We start from the raw sequence: 17,857 nt of genomic DNA, 5'->3' as shown, positions 1-17,857 counted from the left end.
GTTTTCTCCTTGCATGCTTTCTAGCATGCATACCAAGATGCATAGTTTGTGGGCTGCTAAATCTTCACTCAAAGCCTGATATCAAATGGAGGATTGGGGAAAGAGCTCTGGATCAGTTACAGCAGGGTGTACGTGCCAGAATCTTTTTATTCGGGAGGCGTTCCGTTATGCTTGGAATTTCAAGACTCCAAGCATGCAATGCTGGTGTGGTTCCAAGAACTTGTGAATTAGCTGTATCAATTATTTATATAGATTCTTGCACCTGGGGGATTTTGTCTTCAAGTTCCTAAATTTGTATGTTAATCTCAGGTTTGATCTAAAGAGTGCTAAACCATTTCCTTGGGCGAACTGAGGTGCTCTATTGATATTTACAGGATGCTGAACATAAGTAGGAGGGGTGTAAGAAAAGGCCTTTGGGAAAAAGCTGCACTTCAGGATGTATGCTGGTGAAACTAAAAATCAAGGAAGTGATTTTAAAACATCATAAAATTTTGTTCATAATCTGCATTTGGAAATGTGCAGCTAGAACAGGAAAAAAACCAACAAGGAAATAATGATACAGAATTAACTGAAATGGGAATGTGCCAAAGCCTTCTCGAGGGGGCTAGGAACCATTAGAAGATTCTCTTTTAGAGCAGGGTTCAAGAAACTGAGAGAACTTAGAAAAAGAACTCAGGAGTACTGTGTCCAGTTCTGGAGCCCCTGTTACAGGAAGGATCTGGAGGTGCTGGAAGGTGTCCAGAGAAGGGCCATGAGGATGAGCAGAGGGCTGGAGCTGCTCTGCCGTGAGGACAGACTGAGGGAGTTGGGGCTGTCCAGTCTGGAGAAGGCTCCAAGGAGACCTAATTGTGGTCTGCCAGTATCTGAAGGGGACTACAAGAAAGCTGGGGAGGGACTTTTTAGGGTGTCAGGGAGTGGTAGGACTGGGGGGAATGGAGCAAAACTAGAAATGGGTAGATTGAGATTGGATGTTAGGAAGAAATTGTTCCCCATGAGGGTGGTGAGACACTGGCACAGGTTGCCCAGGGAGGTGGTGGAAGCCTCATGCCTGGAGGTTTTTAAGGTCAGGCTGAATGTGGCTCTGAGCAACCTGATCTAGTGTGAGGAGTCCCTGCCCATGGCGGTGGAGTTGGAACTGAATGATCCTTGAGGTCCTTTCCAGCTTTAACAATTCTATGATTAAAGTTCAGAAAATTCCTGTGGAGTTTTTCAAAGGTGGCAAATAAAAGCATATTTCACTGTCCTCTTCCATTGTGCAACAATTTTAATACTGCTGCTTTGGGAAGCTTTTATCTCAGTTCTGTTTGTCCAATTGTCTCATTTTCCTCCAAATTCCAAATGCTTGTTTGTGATTGTTGAAATGAACATTATTTCTTCATTGACTGGCTCAGACAACAAGAGCACTCAGTTTTGGCAGCTAGTCCTGGATGTTCTGTGAAAATGGTAACATTTCTCCCAGATTGCTTCAGTGTTGACATGGTGACTTCTCCAGTAAGGTTTCAAGATAATGTCTGTGTCTTCCACTGCAGAATTTTAGGAATGCTGTCACTGAGAGGTAGTAAACTCTGGAGGTTTAACCTCTTTATGCATCCCAGAAGGAAAAAAAAGTGATGACACTCTTTGTAGCTTTGGTTAAAATATCTTCCTAATAGTTTTTCAGTCAACTTTATGGTTTCCTAAGTGAAAAGGCCTTAAGAGATTACAACATCTGCCTGTCTTTCCCTCCTCCTGTTTTCCCTCTGGGTCATTTTCTGTCAGTTTTGGCAGATACAGAAATCTCAGATGTTAATTTTCTATTTCTATGAAAAAAAGCTTTGCATCAGGAGAGATTCTTAATGTATCCACTGCTAGGAAGGAGGCCACCTCTATCAAACACCCCAGCCTGAGCTGAATCTCAAGATGGAAAACCAGGCTTTACTGCATTTGCTGTGTGTGGAATGGTGTGTGTTTTGCTTCCTTGGCCTTTGAGAGAACCAAATAGAGATTTCTGCCTCTACCAAATCCTGCCTGTATGCCTTGGGTGATTTGTGCCATGTAACTGGCTAGTTCAATAGTAGTAATTTGGTTATATAAAGAGGAAAAAAACCCACCTTTGTGGTGAAGTTAGCTCCTATTATTTTAGTTTTATGTTGCTGCTTTGTGACAATCTGTCATCTCTAGACACCATTGGACAGCCTGAGGCTGTATTCCCTTCATTGAGGATGAGTTATAGCTGTATGCTGTACATGCAGGTTGGAGTAAATTAGAGTGTGTGTGAGATAGGATGTTTGTGCTGCAGTCTGCTGAAGTCATTAGTCACACCTGAAATCCATTGTAGAACATATTTGATTAAATAGAGTTGGATACATCCAATAAAGCAGTATTTGTCATTAAGATGAATGTGCCTGTCACACTGACTGTCCTTTTTTCTCTTTAGCTTGGGCAACATTCATGGTATTGGTAATATTTTTGTGCATATTTTCTTGGCTGTGTGCATTTGTTTCTCTCTGCTGAATTGACAGAAGATCTTATTTGTTTTGAAGGTAAAGCTGAAACCTTGAAACAGTCCTTACTTGTAAGCACTTTGTGTGCACAGCCAACATTTTCATGCTCAGCTTGAACTCCCCTCAAAAAATCTCCAGTTTAAAAAATGCTTGCTAAAACCTGTAATCAAAGTGCTAATTGCCCATACTGAATATTAATTTTCCTGAATATTAATGGTCCTGAAATATTTTGCTCAGCAAAATACACATTTTGATTCTTGCTGTCCATCCCCACTGCAGTAAATTGCTTTGGGTTAGAAGGGACCCTCAAAGGTCATCTTGTCCAATCCCTCTGCAGTCAGCAGGGACACTTCCAACTAGATCAGGCTGCCCAGGGCCATATCAAGTCTGATCTTGAATGCCTCCAGGGATGGGGCCTCAACCACATCCCTGGGCAACCTGTTCCAGTATTTTACCACTCTCATTGTAAAGAGCTTCATAGCATAAACTTGAGAATAAAGGTGTTTTCTCTGTGATCATTAAGTAACTCAGGGCTACAAATAAAATTGTCCTGTTGTCAAAGATCAAACAGATTCTTTTGTCCAGAGTATATGAACTCTTTTTTGGGGAAAGCAAACTTACTCTTCAAAAAATTTCATGTTGGGATATCTGGGAAGATAGAGACATGCAAACCAGACAATGGAGATGCAACTAGAAAATGTGGTGTTTGTTGCAGAATCTCCACAGCAATAAAAAGTTTCAATTTCACCACCCTTTAGTGACCTGATGTGTGTAGGATATCATCATCCAGCAGTGTAACCTAAATATGAAGCATTTTAGGTAGGAAGTAGTGATGCTGCAGTGAGAAAGGATCCTTCTCTGCAGTGCAAAATCTGCTGGGGTGAGCATTTTCCATCCACAGCAGCAGCCACAGAGTCACCAGCTTTCAATCTGTCATCCCCTCCCCAAGTGACTTCAAATGTAGACCAGCATGGGAGGCAATCCCTGCCCTGCAGTCCCTCCTCCTTCCTTCCCCTCCTTCAGGAGCCACACCGACAGTAGGTGAGAGCATCTATTGTGTGAGGAATCTGGCTTCAAACAGCTGTTAGGTTTTAATTAAAATGTCTGCTAATCTCATGCTAATATTAATGATTGCTGAGTAAATCAGGAAGACTGTTTATCAAAACAGATGCAGAGAAGAATTTCTTTCTTTTTCCCAAGCACCAGAAGCAACACAGCCTAAGAATGAAGATGTGTGTGCCTGTATTTTAAGTGTAGTGCTTTAATCATGTAATGAGAAACACTTCTGCAAATCATGGAGAAACAGCTTAAAGCATTTTGACTTTGATTTGCTGGAGAAGAAGACACAGGCAGTAATGCATTCATATAAATTCATGTTTCGAGCCATAAGTGTTCACTGGGGGCCCTGTGCCATGCACCAGATAATGAATGCTTCATTAAGAACTCTGGTGGATAAAAAATAGGGAGATACAGCCTGTGCAAATTGAAACATCTGCTTCCCTTTCCCAGAAGTCCAAGGTCTGTAAGCTATCTTCACATGTGAACTGGCAGAGGGCCATAACCCACTGTTCACCAGCCTGTTTCCCAGATATTTTATCCTGAGAAACAGTTCTTATCCATCTGACTGTCACATTAGTGATAGGAGCCTGTTCCAGATCAGGCTGCTCCTACCACACTGCCATAGGGTATCATCCTCCCCTGGGAGCATTAGCTGCAGGGTTACTGCTTTTAGCTGAACAGGGGGAATTACAAAAGCCATGAAGTTGTCCTGTAGTCATTGGTGTCACCTTCCAAAAGAAAGAGCAGATGAGAAATAAGTAGTTAGTGAGCTGCACTCTTACCAGGGGCTTGTAGGCTTCAGATGAGAATGTGGTTGGTAGGTCTCCATTCAAGTGTACCAATACAGCACCCTTGGCTCCGTTCAGTTGTTCACCCTCTTGAACAGCAGACCGAAGGGCAATACTGCCCCAGGATTTGATCAGTACAGTACTCTCTCCTCTCAGTTTTGGAGGCAGGAAGCACTGTATCAAAGAAGGCCTGAGCATTCAGCCCTACAACTCTTGCCACTCAAGAGAGTTCCTTGGATGCACAGCAGGCATCAGTACACAGTGCAAAGGTTCTTCCTCCTGTGCTTGGCTTGGCAGCTGCAGGACTCTTTCTGCCTTATATAGAATAGAATAGGATGAACCAGGTTCGAAGAGACCTTTGCATCGAGTCCAACCTATCACCCAACACCATCTAATCAACTAAACCATGGCACCAAGCACCCCATCCAGTCTCTTCCTAAACACCTCCAGTGATGGTGACTCCACCACCTCCATGGGCAGCCCATTCCAATGGCCAATCTCTCTTTCTGGGAAGAACTTCTTCCTAACCTCCAGCCTAAACCTCCCCTGGTGCAGCTTGAGACTGTGTCCTCTTGTTCTGCTTTGTCTCCTTTCCTGCTCTGCATCTGCTGAAAATGCATAGCTTTTCTGTTGATAGTCACTTCTGTGATCTAAGCATGTGGTCACCTGAAGAGATCTGCAATGGCAGAAGAAGGTGCCCTGTGTGAATCACAGTGAAATCAGTTGAGTGGGGAAATGATGATGGGTTTATTAAGGAAAACTGGTGCAGGCAGCTCACCCCAGCTGTTAAAATGGTCTTTTTGGTTGCAATAATTGAGGCTTATTTATAGAGGTGTCAAAACAGCGTTCTGCTAGGATGCTGTAGGCTTGTTTTGATGAATATGCATGCTGGTGTTTGGCTTTAAGACCTCAGAGGTCTACAGGGCTTTAATCAAGCAACAGAACTCTCTATAAACATATTCTCTGATTTGAGGTTTGGTGGTTGTTGTAGTCATCTTCTATTTGCTTCTGCCTCTGGCAGTCTTGTTCTATGTCATAATTCTGTAGGGGATCCAGTTGGCTTCAAGAGTGCTGTCACTTGACAAAAATGCACTGAAATTTGATAAGGCAAAACCTTCACATGCTACTTGAGACTGAAATGCTACAGTGAGGACATGCACATAAGGTTGTTTACTAGAATGTTTAAATTCTCACTGGCATAAGCAAACCTTTTCCAATTACCTTGGTTTGTGTATAAGCAAGTATCCACACCTTCATTTAAAATACACCAGAATGCTATAAAAAGTGGATTTTAAGGTGTGTTTTTGTAACCCTCTTAACAACAAGCATACCATGAAGCGGAGCTGTGTGGCATAGAGGCTTGTATGAAATAGATCTGAGGTCACATTTAGCATTCCCCAGTGAATAAAAGCACTGTGGCTTGGTAGTGAACAGCTTGTGGCTGCAGCTGACACGTCTCCCTGGTGCTGGCTGAAATTGGTGAGAAGGCTAAGAGCAAAGAGATTTCATTTGATCTGCAGTGGATTGTTTGGGCTGTCAGACTGTCTGTAGACTTAGAATAACAGTTCTTTGTCATTGTGAGCCTGCAGCAACACTTCTCTTCCAAGAGAAGCTGAAATTTCAGCTGCCATATAATGGGTACACATGTTAGGAAGAAGTTCTTCACAGAAGGAGTGATTGGGCCATTGGAATGGGCTGCCCAGGGAGGTGGTGGAGTCACCATCACTGGAGGTGTTTAAAAAGAGAGTGAATGAGGCACTTGGTGCCATGGTTTAGTTGATTAGATGGTGTTGGGTGATAGGTTGGACTTGATGATCTCAAAGGTCTTTTCCAACCTGGTTAATTCTGTATTCTCTAACTTGGTCTGGTCTATTCTATTCTATTCTATTCTCTTCTATTCTCACCTGAAACAATGGTTGATTTGGAGATGTGACATCAACAAACAGAAGAACCAAAGCAATAAGAATTGATACACAATGATGCAGCTTGGCAGTGTGGTTTGTGTCATGTACTGACTATCTGCTCCTGACAGAGCCATCTTCCCTCTGAAACTTTGCATCAGCAGGTTGGTAGAACAGTTTGGGTTGAAAGGGATCTTAAAGACCATCTAGTTCCATCCCCCTCCTGCCACCGGCAGGAACACCTTCCACTAGGCCAGGTTGCTCCAGGCCTTATCCAGCCTTGGCCCTGAAGAGCTCTCAGGGCATAATTAACCTTGTTTTGAAGGGATGGGTTTTGGCCAGCTGACTTTCTTACACCACATCACTGTATCGTGAGCTTAGATCCCGTTCCCCGAAAGACTGTGGGAACCTCTGGCCACAGACAATTAAATAACAGATTAGGAGATTGCTTGACTGTTTCATTTAGCTAAACTAACAGTCAGCTATGGTGCACTAAGGAGGATGTTATAATTCTTTTCCCTTGCAGTTTTTGTAAGGAGGCATTTGGTACTACAAGATTGCCCTTTTCCTTGCCTCCTCCTGCTTCACTGGCAGGAGCCCAAATCTTTCTTCTCTTGCTGCAGTTGTGAGTGCAGTAGCTGCCTGGAACAGCCTAGCAGTTGAAAGATCAATGGCATTTGTTGCCCAATAGATTTGCAAACGACTTATTGTTGCTACTGCAGCAAGAAAGAAACAGTCTGCAAATTGGCACGTTTGCTAAAGGAGGAAAATAAAAGTGGTCTCAGTTTTTCTTCTCTTTGTAGTTGGGTGAGAATTGGAAGACCTCAAAAAAAAACCTTTCCCTGGGGCAGTTTTCTGCTTGTCTTTTTTTATCCTTGATTATTTTTACTCTGTTGGGTGAAAAAGACTTGGTGTTTATTGTCTTAAATGTGCTCCACAAATGAAGAAACACAATGCCTGGAGTCATTAGAAGACAGAGCAAAAACATTTCAAATGGCTTCTTTTTAAGGCAGTTTTAACATGTGGAGTTCAAATATTCTACATCCTGAGTTCAGATCCACCTCTATTTTACTTCAGGGAAGATTTACTGAAGTGTGTTGTGTTGAGGTAAACCAGAAGTTATTTATCTTAATATTTGACTGAAAGTGCAAGAAGTTAATGATGTTTTCCCAAATAAGAATAGGTTCATTCTGTGGAAAAAATGTGCTTGTGGATGGGGTTTAAGAGAAGGGAAAATAGGTCTCTTGACCAGGAATGAGACAGTGTCGCACTGTGGGCCAAGTCAAGCAAACAGAAATAGCTGGTGAGTTTATATTGGGGAGAACAGTAGAGGAGAAAAGGAGAGGTAGCAGAGGAATAGAGTTATTGAAAGAATGTGGTAACAGAATTCTAGCATGAAACACTTGTGAGTGTTCCACTCTGGCTGGCAAGTCAAGAAGCTGCTGTTTAACAACAGTGGTTTGGGCCATCCAAAGAAAGAGATAAATAAATCAAAACTGTTGGGATTTTTAGTTTTTACCTCAGACCATGTATGAGAAGCAGGAGATGGTTTGATTTTTTTTTTAATCTATTTTATTTTTAATTTGAGGGTTTTGGGAAGGCATTCTTGTTTACTTAAAATGTCCCATTGCTCTATTCCAGTACCTGAAGGGGCCCACAAGAAAGCTGGGGAGGGACTTTTAGCAAGGGCTTGTAGGATGAGAGGGAATGGATTGAAGCTTGAGGAGGTCAGATTGAGACTGAAGATGAGGAAGAAATTCTGTCCAGTGAGGGTGGTGAGATGCTGGAACAGGTTGCCCAGGGGTGCTGTGGATGCCTCCTCCCTGGAGGTGTTCAAGGACAGGTTGGGTGTAAGACCTTGAGCAGCCTGGTCTAGTGGAAGGTGTTCCTGCATGTGGCAGGGGGGTTGGATGATCTTTAAGGTCCTTTCCAACCCAAACCATTCAATGAATCTATAACTCATGGGACCTGCAGGATTTAGGTTGAAACACCTGCCTCTGTTTCTCATGTAAGCAGTTGATGGGTAACAGAACATCCACATCAAGTTACAGCAGTGTGGTTGGCAGCTAGGTAGACAGAGGAAAGGCTCAAAAGAAGAAACTTATTTGCTGAAGGGGTTCTCCACCACTGGAACAGGCTCCCCAGTGAAGTGGTTGAATCCCCATCTCTGGAGGCATTTCCAAGAGGCAGAGATGTGGTGCTGATGGACATGGTTTAGCTGCAGACATGAGCAAGAGTTGGACTAGTTATCTGCACAGAAAACAAAGTGATACTCGTGTCACAAGTTCCTGCATGTTTTATCTGGCATCAGGCAGAGCAAGACAAATGCGAGTCTCATTTCAGGCAAATTATAAAAATAGTATACATTTCTCTGCCAGTAATACCAGTAATAAGGCAAGGGTGAGAATAAGCATTGCACAGGAGGGTAGAAAATGTGCTTTTAAGTTGCAGAAGGAGGGGGGGAAATGCCACAAGCATCCCGGTTACCCTAGCAAAGCAAATGGTGCCTGCAGAAAATACTCTGAAACTGGATCACAAAACCAGCTCATTAGCAACATGAAGTGTAGGCCTTTGAGCACTTAACAGAACTGCATCTACTGATAGATTTTTCTTGCAAGCTGGCCCTGAAGATAACCACAAAAGACTCAAACCAGAAAGCGTTATGAATTGTCAAGAGCTTTTACATGTAGCAAAGTTACTGGGAAAATAAATCTTAAGTGACATAGAAGAAAACCTTAGGATTTTAATTTTCTAAAAGATATTTGTTTTGCCTGCAGTCCTTTGTGCCTGAGAGCTAAGGTTTGGCATTCCAGTAAAGCACTGGTTGTTAGGAATCCCAAAGGAATGCACCCAGATTCCCTCTGCATAGTTTAGGGTCCGCTCAAACACCTGTTCTGGGTAAAAAAGGTCCATAAGAGAGCAGAGGGAGTTAGTCTGATTTACCAGGTACTTTGGTATCAGTTACTCTGATTTTTCTTTAAAAAAAACCAGACAGCAAGCATTTAAAAGATTCATCAAGAGCATGCAAAAATCCATCCATGGTAAAAATGGACATTTGACTCTGTTGGGCTGACAAGCTCCAAATCTGAAATATCAAGAACTGAAGATCATAGGGAAAATGATCAGTCCTGCCATTCATTTTCCATGCTTCCTTATTGCTTCTTAAAACAGCATTTTAACAGGCTCTTGTTCCAGCCTGCATTTTTAACAGCCTTCTAATAATTACCACTATATGAGCCAGCAGTGTGCCCAGGTGGCCAAGAAGGCCAATGGCATCCTGGCCTGCATCAGGACTAGCGTGGCCAGCAGGAGCAGGGAGGTCATTCTGCCCTCTACTCAGCACTGGTTAGGCCACACCTTGAGTCCTGTGTCCAGTTCTGGGCTCATCAATTTAAGAAGGACATTGAGATACTTGAATATGTCCAAAGAAGGGTAATAAGGCTGGGGAGAGGTCTGGAGCACAGCCCTGTGAGGAGAGGCTGAGGGAGCTGGGGTTGCTTAGCCTGGAGAAGAGGAGGCTCAGGGGAGACCTTCTTGCTCTCTACAACTACCTGAAGGGAGGTGAGGGTTGGTCTCTTTTCCTAGGCAACCAGCACCAGAAAAAGAGGACACAGTCTCAAGCTGTGCCAGGGAAGGTTCAGGCTGGAGGTTGGGAGAAAGTTCTTCCTGGAAAGAGTAATTGGCTGTTGGAGTGTGCTGCCCAGGGAGGTGGTGGAGTCACCATCCCTGGAGGTGTTCAAGAGGGGATTGGATGTGCTACTTGAAGCCATGGTTTAGTTGTCAGGAGGTGTTAGGTAATAGGTTGGACTTGATGATCTCTGAGGTCTTTTCCAACCTTGTTGGTTCTATGAAAAGATTCCTTGATTTAAGGTTTGTTGGTTGTGTTGGGGTTTTTTTTACTTTGTGGTTTGGGTTTTTTTTTCTGATAACTGCTAACACACCATTGGATTCAGTTGGTCATTGGAATTAGTGGGACAAAGTCCTCTGTCCAGAAAGTGTCTTTTTCATTGTTTCACAGAATTCCACAGAGACTTAAGAGAATTAGAAATGCTTTTTTAAAACCAGCAGTTTCCTGCCGGTGCTTATGCTCCAGTCAGGCATTGTGCCAAAGCAGCAGCCAGCCGTGGGGCTCAGAAGAGTGAGGCTGCTGCAGCAGCAGTAGCAGGGTTTACAGAAAGAGATTCTTTCCAGTGAGGGCGGTGAGACACTGGAACAGGTTGCCCAGGGAGGTTGTGGATGCTCCCTCACTGGAGGTGTTCAAGGCCGGGTTGGATGAGGCTTCGAGCAACCTGGTCAAGTGGATGGTGTCCCTGCCCACAGCAGGAGGATTGGAACTGAGTGGTCTTTAAGGTCCCTTCCAACCCAAATCATTCTATGATAAGATGACTTTGGGATGGCTGCACTAGCAGCGTGAGGGTGCAGAGATGCATCTATCTAAGAGCATACAAAGCCTGGGGTTGTGTAAGGCCAGTTCCTCCCTTAAAGGCTTCCCCCAGGCTTGACAGCCACTTTGAGCTGGTCAAAGGGCTGTTCTGTATGCTCTGATGTGGTGTTCAGCAATAAAAGCTGAGGGGAAGAAGGAGAGGATGTCCCTGGCTTTTGCATTTGACTTCTGCTTCCCAAGCCGCTGCTGGGCACACTGAGGTCCAGCTTTCCAGCAAGCAGCCGAGCACCTGCCTGCCAATTAGTCAGTTCCCTTTTCCACTCCACTTGGGCGCACAGCTTTCACTTTCTCTGCTGAACTGTCATTACCTCCACCCACAAGTCTCCTCACTATCCTTCCATCGTGTCTGCATCCCAGGGGAGCATGAAGCAAGTGTACATCCGGGTACAGGCTTGGCTGGTTGCCCAGAGAAGAGAAATTCTTTCTAGTGAGGGTGGTGAGACACTGGAACAGCTTGCCCAGGAAGGTTGTGGATGCCCTCTCCCCAGAGACATTCAAGACCTGGTTGCATAAGGCCTTGAGCAGTCTGGTCTAGTGAAGGTGCCCCTGCCAGTGCCAGAGGGGTTGGAACTAGAAGATCTTTTAAGGTTCCTTCCTACCCAAACCATTCTGTGTATCTGTGAGTAAGTCTGTTGTCATCAACTGAACAGGTTGCCTAAAGTGTCCACAGAGTGCTCAGCCTTGAGCACTCAAGGCTCAGAACTGGTTGGTGTGGTCCTGCTCTAGCAGGGCTGTTGGACTAGATGAGGTTTTGGCCTCCCAACCCCCAGCACTCTGTGATTCTGTGGTAGGGTTCTTGCTTTCCTTTGTAACATAATCTCACTTAAATTCATTGGGGTTTTCAGCTGTATCAAACTCATGTAATTTCATCTTCCAGTTTTTCTGTTTAGCCACTAGGAAATGTGTTTATTTCTCTTATGCACATCTAATGAATCCCCTTTCATGTTGCTGTGTAGCATTTAATTATGAGTCCTTTCTTTTCCCAAGAGGTGTTTGCTTCAATTACTGCAAAACCAGGGGGGGGATTAAGGTGGTACAGGCAAAGGGAATGCAGTCATCTCTGCCTTTCAGGTATTTGACTTTACAGTCTGAACAACTTTCTTTAATTTTGCCTATTTTAGGCAGTCAGGGAAGGGATAATTACAAGAAAAAGATGATTTTGTGTATGTGACTTTATGTATGTAACTTCATATGTAGCCTTTCAAAGGTTTCTGTCATACAAGGCTTCTGACTGGTAAGTAACAATTGTAACATGTGGTTTTAAACAAGAAGTCTTGCCCTGGTTAACAGTGCAGCCCAGCCAAATGCTGGTATACTGTAGGGATTACTGCCAGCTCCCATTATAATTAGCTAATTCCTCCACTCAGGCAGTTTGAAAATTGCCAATTTTGAGGGAAAATCTGAAATCCCCAAGCTGAAAATGAGTAAAGAAATAGGAAGCTGCCGAAACAGAGGCAGCCTTTTGTTTTCTTCTAATTGAACTTCAAACTGCTAGCCAAAGATGCCATTATCTGAGCAGCCCTTCTTTTGTTTCAAGACGAGTTCAAAGTTCTGTACTAAATCAGAAGTACAGGCATTGATTTTTTTGCAGTTAGGCAAAGAAGCTGATGTTGGGCAGCAGAGTAACAAGAGTTCTGTGCTCCAGAGCTAAGGAGGTGTGAGAAGTGAAAGGAAAACAGGAGGGTCAGCTGCCAGAAGTCAAAGCTTCCTTGGCATCTCTCCAAAACCTTCTGCCTGTACCCAGTGGCCATATGTAGATCAGTTGTCTGGGCAATCTATATTAGGACTTCTGTCCTACCTGAAATTCAGCTAATAGCCAAATCACATAATTTTTTAATGCCTGTCTTTAACTGATGTTTTTTTGCTCAGACATTGCTGCAGGCGTGTGCACAGACTGTGCATATCCAAGGTTCAAATACATTATCAACATTGAAAGCTTAGCAGGCTGTCCAACCAAGATCTCAGGTCATGAAAAATCTGATGATCCAGTTCTTTAGCAGACTAAGCCAATTTAGCTGCTGGCTTCCCAGGCTTGCTCTGCTGCCTCTCTTGCCCTCGGTTGAGGCTGTGAGCTTGTCTGACCTTACACTGAACCTGTTTGGAGCACAAAGCTGGCAGGAAGCTGTGCACTTCGCCTGAGATAGTTTCTTGATGATTTAGCATGCTGAAATAGTTCAAAGCTGCTGCTGCAAAGACACAAGTAGGAACACATGGCCAAGCCTGAGGGGAACCCAGTGTAGCTGCCAGCATTGAGGTTAACTCAGGATGCCCAGAACACAGAGCTGGAGATGTGGTAGGTAAGACAGAATAGGGTAACATCAAGAAGAGCTTACAGCCCTCAGGTCAGTATTGATTAAATCTGAGGTCCACCAGCAGAAATCTGGAGTTGCCCTCTTCTGTTGGAAAGAAGTGTGAAAACTTTGGTGGTTCCAGAGGTATCCTGACTTCAGGGTAGTATCTGTGGGAGTGGATTTTGTAGTTTGATAGAGTGTGATTTACCTGGATAAACTCCCTTAACCAAGATACAGCTCCTGTTGCATTGGAAATGGCTTCCCATTTGTTGTGAGTCTGGATGTATTGCTCTTTTATCTCTGTGGTGGTTCATAGATTCATAGAATGGTTTGGGTTGGAAGGGACCTTGAAGATCATTTAGTTTCAGCCCCCCTGCTATAGGCAGGGACACCTCCCACCAGCCCAGGTTGCTCAAGACCTCATCCAGCCTGATCTTGAACACCTCCAGGGAAGGAGCACCCACAGCCTCCCTGGGCAACTTGTTCCAGTGTCTCCCCACTGGAAAGAATTTCTTCCTCATCTCCAGTCTCAATCTGCCCTCTTGAAGCTTAAACCAGTAACAGTATGGGTGTTAAGATTTTTCAGGAAGTTCTGAGCTGTGCTTGACCTCCTCTTTTGGTGCCATTCTCTCCTGCAGGATTTGAACAAGCGCCTGTCCCTGCCTGCTGACATCAGGATACCTGATGGCTACCTGGAAAAGCTGCAGATCAACAGCCCCCCCTTCGACCAGCCCATGAGTCGACGTTCTCGGAGGGCATCACTGGTAAGTGTAACACATCTGCCTTGCTAAACCAGCCCCTGGGAAAAAAACAACAGTTTAGAGTGCTAGGCTGAAGCTCTCAGCTGCATGTCCCCTTATACAAGAGCAGTATTAAAAGAGAAGGAAAGATTGGGTTAAATCTCTGGAAGTAATAATAATCATGGAGCAAGCTTAAAGCTTTCTGCCAGAATTCTGGAGTTTGTGAACAGCTTAGCTACTGATGCAGCACTGGAACTGAAGAATAGACTTCCCCCAGTCTTCTCCTTTACCCTGATCTTGTGAGACTCCACCTCAAATACTGTGTCTAATTCTGCTGTCCCCATCATAAGAAGAACACAGAACTCTCAGAGCAAGTCCAGAGTAGGGCCGTGAAGATGATCCAAGGGCTGGAGTAGCTCTGCTGTGAGGATAGGCTGAGGGAGCTGGAGTTGTTTAGCCTGGAGAAGACTCCAAGGGGACCTTAGAACTGCCTTCCAGTGTCTGAAGGGATCCTACTGGAGGGCTGCAGAGGGAATTTTCATGAGGGTGTCTAGAGACAGGACAAGGGGGAATGGTTTGAAGCTGAGGGAGAGTAGGGTTAGCCTGGATCTTGGGAAGAAGTTCTTTAGTACAAGGGTGGTGAGACTCTGGAGTAGACTGCCCCAGGGAGCTTGTGCATGCCTACTCCCTGAAGTTGTTCAAGGCCAGGTTGGATGAGGCCTTGAGCAATCAAGTCTAGTAGAGAGGCATGCCTGCCCATGGGGTTGGAGTAGATAGATGTAGATAGATGATCTCTAAGGTCCCTTCCACCCTAAGCCATTCTGTGATTCTCTGCTCAGCCACTGGTGAAGTACCTTTTGTGTAGAACCTTTTCAGTGGAATATTGTATTTGAAGGCAGGGGGGGATGTTGTCCTGTGTTTCTAAGTCCCCTTGGCTCATTTAAAGTTGAACCCTGAGAGCAGCTGAAGCTCTCTCTAGAGAAGACAGACAGAAAAACAGTGCCCTCTAATGAATATGGGGGGTGTGTGGAATCAGCTTTCAGGGCTTACCAATGCAAAATGAAACCTACCAGCAGTGCTGTGGTAATGCAGGCATGCATTTACTGCATTGGCATTCCATGATTTCAAACTAAGCTTTGAGAAAAAGAAATTCAAGGACTTAATATTCTGAGATTGTCTTTGAAAGCTTGCTAGCAGTCTGTTAATTACAGTAGAGGAGTATTGTGCTCTGCTTCAAAGGCATGTCTCTTTTCAAGGCTCAGTAAGAATCAAAGGGGGAAAAAAGGCTATAAAAAGTATCAAGTGAGGACCTGTTCCACTTCAGCTCTGGTGGTTTTCTTTGAAAAGCAAGAAAATAAAGAGCTTTTAGAGTAATTGTGTGTACATGTATTGCATGCACAGTAGCATAGGTGTGACTCTTAGCACCAGCCATTAGAGGCAAGAGACCAAAACTACTGTGCAGCAGTGTTCCTGTCTAAATCAAAACAGACAGATGGGTATTTCACCCAAAAAAGGGAGTGATTCAGAAATTCTTTTGAAGGAAAAATTAGGGAATGTAAAAATTGTTGTTCTTATGCATGCTAGGCAACCAGAATGTGATTCAAAAGTTAAACCCATTGAAAGGCAGTTGTTGAAGAGTATCTGTCCTCTGTATGCAGGAGATGCTGTGTGATTTTGTTGTCTAAAGGTGATATTAGTCTTCATGAACAGTGTTCAGGTTCCTTAGAAGTCAGACTTCCAGGTTGTATTCCAGGCTGTCTGGCAATAACAAGGTCAGTGGTTATGAGTTCTCCTTCAGTTTCTCCTGTAAAGTAAGCAGCCTATCTGTTTAATTCTAATACCATTTAATACTCACTTCAAGATGTGTTTAAGTAGGTCAAAATGCACTTTGCTAACACTGTACCTGTGTCAGTGGTATGCTTAAAATCTCACAGGGGTTGTCAAATCCCAGCTCTCCTGGCATTTTGGGATAAACATCTTGGCTTGAACAAGCTCCTGAACATGCTTGATGATAAAGTATCCTTATTCTTATTTAAAATATGGCAATTCTAACACATTTAATACAGCAGAACTGCTTTTAAGACTTTGATAATGTAATTATGTGCCCTTTTTTTTCTCCTAGGTATGTCAAATACGTTCACAGACAAAATCTTACACTTCATTCAGATACAATTTCATGCATTTGTTCTGAAAACTAAGTATTAATGCAACTTTTCTTATTCAGCCAGCTTTCTTATACCTTCCTGCTGTGTTGATGCCAAATCTTAATACAGTCAGCAGTGCCCATGTGACAGTGTTACCATGAAAGAGTGCACAGTTTGAATAGCCATCAGTTTTTCAGGAGCAAGTCAACATGTTCTGGTGTGGACATAGGTGCTGGAGCTACTCTGAGGTCAAATCATTATCCCTTAGGAAAAAAATAGCAAGTGGAGAGCTGTTTGTGGAAATGGGGGGAGGAGATGATCCTGAGGAGAAAAACCTAGGTTCTCTGTCTTAGTGTACGTGCAGTTGTCAGTAAAGCAAAACCCCATGAAGCCTGTGGATTTGGGGCTTTCCCATGGTTCAGGCTACAGGTGCATGGTGAATTGGTTTAGGAATGGATATGTTTTACATGTCTGCTTTGAGCATTATTTACACATAAAGCTTTGGTGTAATTGACAGTAGTCTTAGGTGAAAATAATTGTAAGAGATGAGTATTAAATATGAGAGAAGCTTGTGGACTTGAACAGGAAATGAGCAATTGAGGTCATTGTTTTTTTCCTGTTCAAGTCCACTAGCTTCTCTCATATTTAATACTTAGTCTTCTCTCAGTGCTCAGAAAAAGATGTTCTGTAGGTAGGCAAGGGGTTCTGGCTTGCACTGCAGAGCTGAAGTGGTGACAAAGAAGAGAAGGTGAATAGATCCAAGTAAAATACACAAAGACTTGAAATTATGAGTCATGAAAAACAAATCATGGAGACAAAAGCTGAAGCTTGTGGAATAATGGTATGTAAGGATTTTACTGCCAGGGTTTTAGACTGAAAAACTTTGAGAGGTTAAAATGGGAAAGGGAACGTGGAGCTGAGATCTTGAGCACAGCAGATAAGTTGTTTTGGAAGAGGCAGCATCATGTGGTTCTACTGAGCAAGAGAAAGGATAGAATTGTTGGAGATTACTTCTATGCTTTAAGCTGGACCAGAAGTAGCAATCAGATCAGAAGAGGGGGGGAGACCAAAGTGAGAGGGTCCAAAAGTGGAGTTCTGGTCTGAGTGTAACTCAGTCCTTGGATTCACAGTAGGCTAACAGGCTGAGCATTAGGCTTGGATGCTGGAAAGCGTTTATGTCATTGCTTTTAAAACAGCAGCTTTGGGCAGTGTGTGGTCAGGTCCTGTCAGGTATTTTTCTGAAGCAAAGTTTAGCTTGCTGATTAGATGATGTATAAACAAAATGATCAGTTTCAGTGATTGATTTTTTCCCATTTCTTTTCCTTGCAGTCAGAAATTGGATTTGGAAAAATGGAAACCTATATCAAATTAGAAAAGCTTGGAGAGGTATGTATAGCTTTCCTTTGAAATGGTTACTGCTTTGGTAACAATGTCTGATGGAAAACTCTACATAAGTGTTAACTGAACATCTCCATAGCCCATTGAATTTATCTTCTCAGTAAACCAAACATCATCGTGCTTCACAAGGTCACTGATGTTCTGTGCACATAAAATACATAGGAAAACCATCACTGAGCTGGGGAAGAGCAAGACTCCTTAGCCAGTGATCTGTGACCATCTTACATAATCTGGCTTCATGTGCAGAGAGTCAAAATTACTCTGAAGATAATGAAAGCAGTGAAGTCTGGTGTCCTCCTGCCGTGAGTTAAGGCATTGAGGAGCACTCAGGCTGAACAAGCCAGCACTTGCAGGGAGCTGGCAGCAGCTATCTGTGTTCTGGTTGAGAAGCCTGCAGAGCTGGGAGCTGCCTGTTGAAGGACGTGACAGTGAGTTTGCCTTTCCTTCTTGGAGGGCAGCAGTAGGCATCTCTACCTCCTCTCAGCACCTGACTTCAGAGAAATGATGCAGTTCAGGAAGGGCCAGGTGTCAGTCCAGTCCACTTTGGTTCAGGTTGTCCCAACAGGATCAAAAATGGACAAGAAATACTGGAATGGGACACACTGAACA

General features: G+C 43.7%; 1 protein-coding gene across 3 annotated transcripts in view; it reads left to right on the top strand.

Moving 5' to 3' along the window:
* Positions 1–17,857, top strand: part of CDK17 (cyclin dependent kinase 17) — a 91,868-nt gene that overhangs the window by 59,992 nt on the left and 14,019 nt on the right. For all 3 annotated transcript variants that reach the window (XM_009899327.2, XM_054168110.1, XM_054168109.1), the window contains 2 exons: positions 13,605–13,730; positions 17,180–17,236. In XM_009899327.2, coding sequence (XP_009897629.1) covers positions 13,605–13,730; positions 17,180–17,236 — 183 coding nt within the window. The remainder of the gene's footprint in view (positions 1–13,604; positions 13,731–17,179; positions 17,237–17,857) is intronic.

This window comes from Dryobates pubescens, chromosome 15, assembly GCF_014839835.1.
Source record: "Dryobates pubescens isolate bDryPub1 chromosome 15, bDryPub1.pri, whole genome shotgun sequence".
Lineage (NCBI taxonomy): Eukaryota > Metazoa > Chordata > Aves > Piciformes > Picidae > Dryobates > Dryobates pubescens.
This window is presented reverse-complemented; position numbering and strand designations above follow the sequence as displayed.